This window comes from Cebus imitator, unplaced genomic scaffold, assembly GCF_001604975.1.
Source record: "Cebus imitator isolate Cc_AM_T3 unplaced genomic scaffold, Cebus_imitator-1.0 Scaffold112, whole genome shotgun sequence".
Classification (NCBI taxonomy): Eukaryota; Metazoa; Chordata; class Mammalia; order Primates; family Cebidae; genus Cebus; species Cebus imitator.
Genome location: NW_016107427.1, coordinates 3156796 through 3164036, shown reverse-complemented (window position 1 = coordinate 3164036; position 7241 = coordinate 3156796). Strand labels below are relative to the sequence as shown.

The 7241-nt window shown below is 42.2% G+C and overlaps 1 protein-coding gene across 2 annotated transcripts in view; it reads right to left on the bottom strand.

Moving 5' to 3' along the window:
• Nucleotides 1–432: 432 nt before the first annotated feature.
• The window catches only part of LOC108311204 (heat shock transcription factor 2 binding protein), a 110164-nt gene continuing 103355 nt past the window's right edge, over nt 433–7241 (bottom strand). For both annotated transcript variants that reach the window (XM_017538551.2, XM_017538552.2), the window contains one exon: nt 433–1198. In XM_017538551.2, the coding sequence (XP_017394040.1) occupies nt 990–1198 (209 nt within the window). In that variant the 3' untranslated portion in view covers nt 433–989. The remainder of the gene's footprint in view (nt 1199–7241) is intronic.

Here is a 7241-nt window from a genome sequence, read left to right as displayed (position 1 = left end):
ACCCAGTCTCAGGCATTTCTTAAGCAGTTTGAAAACAGACTAAGACTAATGGCAGCTCTCAACCATCATGGTGTGCATGAGAAATGAAGTGTATTCTCCCTTGTTCTCTGCCAGTGGCCTACAAAACAAGCTGGATGGCAACCAGTAGGCAGGTAAGACAGACACAGCAGGGCCTTGGCATACAGGCACACCCATGCACAAAAAGGGAGCTGGAACTATCATTTCATTTAAGGAATCTCAACTAGCTGCATGTATTCTAATCTATTAAAGAGTTGTTTTTACAGTATTTGTTAGAAGAAAAATAGGACTTCTAAGTTTATAGCCAAGGGCCCAGAACAATTTAAGGAGAGTTTTTTCCACCAACCAAGAATAGTATGATAATACACAAAGACCAACTTCCTAGTATCAACTTTATATTTTAGACAGCAATGCTTGTAATACAGCTCTTCTGACTTTTGTTTTATTTTCATTCAAAAATAAAAGAAGCACAAAAAACATACAACTAAACTGTCCAATGTCATCGAAAATAGCAGGTTCACCAAAAGGTTATAAAAGTAAACTTGCATTTTGGGGGAATTAATTACAATTACTAGAGAAAGAATGAATTGCTTTTCAAAGTAGCGTATCTCAGAAAAATGCTGACCAATGGCGTAGATGGTTATTTAACTTCCCTTTTTTATGGGTGAACCTACAGGTCATAGTGTGCTGAGCAGTGAGAAGCTGCTCTGAGCAAGCCCTCTTCCAGCTAGCACAGACATGGGCCACTTTTCCAGAAGGATAGGTTTGTTCATGGCCTCTCCTTTGGCAAGCTTGACCAACCACTTGCAGGTACTCTTACTTCCAGAGCAAGTTATGGGGGATACATATCAATTCGTGTCCATCTCTAGTCAATCACATTTTGCCATCTCTAACAAACGGCATGTGGTGATGGTTTTGGGATATCAAATGAGGGATGCCGTTTTCACTGAAACCCTGGTAGCCGAGCACACCTACACATTATGCTCCAGAGTGCGGAGATCTTCCAGGAGTTCTCGGGCTGCGGTTTGCAGGTGGAGATTGCGGCTCTTGGACATTGCCAGGATGCGCTGCAGGGGCAGGGAGCTCCGGAACTCAGAGGCTGACTTGGAGAAGACTTCAGGTTCCAGAACCACAGACTGGACAAGCCTCAGTACATGAAGGCACACCTCTGCATCTGGATCTAGGGGAAAGCGGCAACACTTCTGGTTAGAATAAAACTTTCTTTTTTTTTTTTGTTTTTTTTTGTTTTTTGAGACCGAGTCTTGCTCTGTCACCCAGGCCAAAGTGCAGTGGCATGATCTCTGCTCACTGCAACCTCCATCTCCCAGGCTCAAGAGATTCTCCTGCCTCAGCCTCCTAAGTAACTGGGATCACAGGTATATGCCACCATGCCCAACTAATTTTTTGTATTTTTATTTTGTTTATTTATTTATTTATTTTTGAGACGAAGTCTCACTCTGTCACCCATGCTGGAGTACAGTGGCCTGATCTTGGCTCACTGCAACCTCTGCCTCCTGGTGTAAGGTCTTTTAGGCTGACTGATGGCTCATGGACACCATGGTAACCTCTGTGACCTGCACGGACACTCCAGATGAGTTTCTGGAACTAGAAAGTCTGAAGTAACTGGAAGACCACAGAAAAAAGAAGAATGGTCAACCCCTGCAGCGCCTAATTAACTTGAGACATTCTTTCAATGTTCCTTATACCTGCCTCAGCTGATAAGGCAACTGGACTTTGTAACTGACCTTGGTCAACCTCATGACTCCAGACCCTACGACCCCTCCTGGCTTGCAAAAACCGCCCTGAACTGTAACTTCTGTAACTTTCCACTGCCGACCCCAAACCTATAAAACCAAGTCCTATCCCAGCGCCCTCCGCTGACTCTTTCAGACTCAGCCCGCCCGCACCTGGGTGAATAACAGCCATGTTGCTCACACAAAGCCTGTTTGGAGGGTCTCTTCATTCAGAGCACATTTAACACCAGGTTCAAGCAATTCTCCTGCCTCAGCCTCCCGAGTAGCTAGGGTTACAGGCATGTGCCACCACGGCCAGCTAATTTTTTGTATTTTTAGTAGAGACGGGGTTTCACCACGCTGGTCAGGCTGGTCTGAAACCCCTGAGCTCAAGCGATCCACCAGCCTCTGTCTCCCAAAGTGCTGAGATTACAGGCATGAGCCACCACACTTGGCCTAGAATAAAATTTTCTACCGTAATCTACCCCTCAAGGGGTTCCCAGCCTTTCCAAATGACAGATTTGACAGTTTAGAAAACTACAGGCTAATCTAGAAACAGAGTCACTGCTTGATATAAAAGCTTAGCTCATAAAAGCAGCATCAAAAAACTAAATAGTCTAATAACCATCATCTTCAAATATTACAATCATACAATTTCAAAGTGCTAAACTAGAAAGATGAGGGCCTTCTATGTTTGCCAGTGAGGACTAAACTCTGATTTTTTTTATCTTGCCCAAATTCCTGTCTAAGGGTCTGGGGAGTCTTGACCTACAAATCATGAATCGTGACTTTCCAACCTGACGCTGGCATAGCATTACAAGAAAAGGAAGACAATCAAAATATTTTACCCCAAAATGTGTTTCTTTACCATATTTTGAAATGGCCCTGCCAAGCTGTTCTTTGTGGGGGAAAATCTGCATTTGTAAAGAATCTCTATTCACATGGCTAGATCTTTTTCTTCCAGACTCTCCCAATCCTAAAGAGATTAACAGACAGTCTAACACCTTTTAAAGGTTTGAATAGGAAACAATTGCCATCTATTGTCTCTAAGGGCAGCCACTATAAGACTTCAAAAGAACTTTGGTCTCCACAACCTTCATCTTAACCTGAACATTCCCCTTCTATCAATCCCAGGTCTTGAGACAAACTCAACCATCAATCAGAAAATGTTTAAATTCACCTACAGCCTGGTAGCCTCTCCCTGCTCCTTCCCCCCACCCCAGCTTTCAGTTGTCCCACTTTTCTGGACCAAACCAATGTATTTCTTAAATGTATTTGATTGATGTCTCTTGCCTCTCAAAAATGTATAAAACCAAGCTGCACCCCAACCACCTTGGGCACGTGTTCTCAGGACCTCACTCTTAGTTGCCTCAGAATAATTCTCTTCAAATATTTTATAGAGTATGACTCTTCATAAACACTAGCATGCTGTTCACTTAAAAGACTGTTTTAAAAAGTATTACTTCTGGCTGAGTGCAGTGGCTCACGCCTGTAATCCCAGCACTTTGGAAGGCTGAGGCAGGTGGATAACCTGAGGTCAGGAGTTCGTAGACCAGCCTGACCAACATGGACAAACCCCATCTCTACTAAAAATACAAAATTAACCAGGCATAGTGGCATATGCCTGTAATCCCAGCTACTCAGGAGACTGAGACAGGAGAATCACTTGAACCCGGGAGGCAGAGGCTGCAGTGAGCCAAGATTGTGCCATTGCACTCCAGTTTGGGCAAAAAGAGCGAAACTCCATTTCAAAAAAAAGGAAAAGAAAAGAAAAAGCTACTTCTTTTCACTCGAACTGCAGCAAATCCCTCAGAGACCACATGGCACCTATCAGGGCCACTGAGTTTACACAATGTCACTGGGTAGACAAAATTCATATTGTTTATTTTCCACATGAATGGTCCTGGGAGTCATAGAATCTGGTAGCCTTGCATACATTGTAGCAACCACTAAAAATTAGCTAGACTAAAACAACAAACCCAAGCAAAGCTTCAATCCTTCACCAGAGTGGAGCCAACTTTCCTTACCATTCCTCTCTACTGGCAGCCTTTACAAGGAGGTAAATTTACTTCTTGACTGGGTACTGTAATTGGAACCAGGCTCAAAATCAGCACCTCTTTCTTAGCACATTTACTTAACAACAACAACAACAACAAAAAAAAACCTTTAAAGATGCAGAGTGAAAGAGCGGACTCAACAGTCTCTCTGTGGGAGCTGCCACAGCACTAAGCCCCAACAAGAAGCTTCTCACCTACAGAATCAGAAGGATGCTGTGGCCAGGGAAGACAAAAGGCCACCAGCTACAGCCCTGGGGGAGGCCCCAGGAGCCAGCTTAAGCCGGGTTGTTACAGCACTACTTTAAGGGAAAGGAGGGAAACTTTCTCTAGCACAGACCTGCCAAAGGGGCAGCTAAGGCAGACACAGAGGCAAGGCCAAAAGCCATGGGTGAAGACGCTTTGGCAACTCAGCCCTCATCCTAAGCTCAAGGAAAGGTTGGAAGAATTTGAAGCCAGCGGGATAGAAGGTACATACACAACAATAAAACCCAGACCCGGCTCAACTCCCCAACAATGACAGTCCAGTAAAAAAAGAGGAGCAGCCATCCCTGAGCGTAGCACTATCTACCTACCTCATTCCCCTCTGCAGGGTGGGTACACCACAGCCCAGAGGCCAAATGTAGCCCAGGACCTGCTTCTGTACTGGCTGCAAGCTAAGAATGGTTTTACTTTTTTTTCTTTCTTTTTTTGGAGATAGGGTCTTGCTCTGCCTCCCAGGCCGGAGTGCTGTGGTACGATCATGGCTCACTGCAGTCTCAATCTCCTGGGCTCAAGCCATCCTCTCACCTCAGCCTGCCAAGTAACAGGGACCACAGATACATGTGGCCACACCCAGCTAATTTTTCATATTTTTTGTAGACACAGTGTCTTACCACATTGCCCAGGCTGGTCTCAAACCCCTGGGCTGAAGCAATCCTCCACCTCAGCTCCCAAAGTGCTAGAATTATAGGCATGAACCATTGCACCCTACCAGGTTTCACATTTTTTAAGGGTAATTTTTAAAAAGTAAAAACCAGAAGAACAATATGCAACAGGAAGTACACATGGCCCTCAGAACTGAAAATATTTCCTATTTGGTCCATTATAGAAAAAGTTTGTCGACCTTGCCTACTGTCCTCCACATAATGTCCAACACTCAATCAAACATTACAATGAAAAGGCAAAGGAGGGAGGGCCTGACGACTCACACCTATAATCCCAGCACTTTGGAAGGTTAAGGCAGGCGGATCAGGAGGTCAGGAGTTCGAGACCAGCCTGATCAACATGGTGAAACCCTATCTCTACTAAAAACACAAAAATTAGTGAGGCGTGGTGGTACACACCTATAATCCCATCTACTCAGGAGGCTTAGGCAGGAGAATCACTTGAATCCAGGAGGCAGAAGTTGCAGTGAGCTAAGATTGCATCACTGCACTCCACCTTGGGTGACAGAGTGAGACTCTGTCTCAAAAAAAACAAAAAGGCAAAAGAAACAAAAGGCTCATTGTCAAGTGACAACAGAAGCAGACACACAGATAACCTGGAATAATGACAATATAGAAATTTCAGAAAAAGAATCTGAAATAAATATAATTAATAGATGGGAAAACACTGTTTTAAGATCCTTACACTATACCTGAAGCAGCAGATTATTATTTAAAGGTAGACAGTCCTGTAATGTATAACATTTCAGTCAGCGATGGACTCACTACATGCACAAAGGTGGTCCTGTGAGATTATACCGTATTTTTACTGTACTTTGTCTAAGTTTAGATACACAAATATCAGTGTTACAATCACCTACAGTATTCATTCACATGCTGAACAGGTTTGTAGCCTAGGAGCAATAGTTTATGCCATATAGTCTAGGTGTGTAGTAGGCTGTACCAGCTAGGTTTGGGTAAGCATACGCAATGTTCATGCCACAGTGAAACTGCCTAGTGACACATTTCTCAGAGTATATCCCTGTCATTAAGTGAATGCTATACTATGATTAAATAGTGTACTGTCAACCTTCAGCCAAATAATTTTTTTTTAATGTTTTTAAAAGTGTAACAATAAACCACGAGTGGTGGCGCATGCCTATAATCCCAGCTACTTGGGAAGCTGAGACAGGAGAATTGCTTGAACCTGGAAAGCAGAGGTTGCAGTGAGCTGAGATCGCACCACTAAACTCCAGCCTGGGCAACAGAGCAAGACTCCATCTCAAAAAAAAAAAAAAGAAAAAGAAAAGAAAATTATAGGCTAACATCCCTAATTCTCAACAAAATACTAGCAAACTGAATCCAACTGCACATCAGAAAAATAACACATCGTTATCAAATGGAACTTATCACAGGGATTCAAGAATGGTTCAACATATGCAAATCAATAAACATGATACATTACATCAACAGAACAAAGGACAAAAACTATACGCTCTTCAACAGATGTTCAAAACATTTGATAAAATTCAACATCCTTTTATGATAAAAACCTTAAAAAAATAGGGATAGGAGGAATATACCTCAGCATAATAAAGGTCATGTGTGACAAATCCACAGCTAACATTATACTAAATGACAAACGCTGAAATCCTTTCACCCAAGAACTGCAACAAGATGCCCACTTTCACCGCTCCTATCCAACATAGTACTGGAAGTCCTAGTCAGAGCAATCAGACAACAGAAAGAAATAAAAGGCAGCAAAACTGGAAAAGAAGAAGTCAAACTGTCCTCTTTGCTAAAGATATGATCTTCTACCTAGAAAAATCTAAACAGTCCCCCAAAAAACTGTTGGAACTGATAAATAAATTCAGTGAAGTTGCAGGATACAAAATCAATATATAAAAATCAGCGATGTTTCTATACACATACGTAATACATATACATAATGAACAAGCTAAGGAAAGAGAGGAGAGGAGAGGAGAGAAAGAGAGAGAGAGGTGGGGGAGGGGGAGAGAAGAAGAGGGGGAGAGGGGGAGGAGAGGAAGGAAATGAAATCACATTTACAACAGCTATCAAAAAATTAAAATACCTAGGAATAAATTTATCCTAAGAGGTTAAAGATCTCTACAAGGAAAATGACAAAACACTGATGAAAGAAATTGAACAGGACACAAACGAAAAGACATCCCATGTTCGAAGATTGGAATAATTAACATTATCAAACTAATCATACTGTCCAAAGTCATCTACGGATTCAATGTAATCTCTATCAAAATAGCAATGTCATTTTTCACAGAAACAGAAAAAAAAATCCAAAATTTGCATGGAACCAAAAGAGCCCAAATAGCCAATGCAATTGTGAGCAAAAAAGAAAAAAGCAGGAGGCATCAGACTACTTGACTTCAAAACAGACTACAAAGCTTTAGTAACCAAAATAGCATGGTTCTGGTATAAAAACAGACACACAGACCAAAGGAACAAAATCCAAAATCCAGAAATAAATTCACATATTTACAACAAAGGTATTA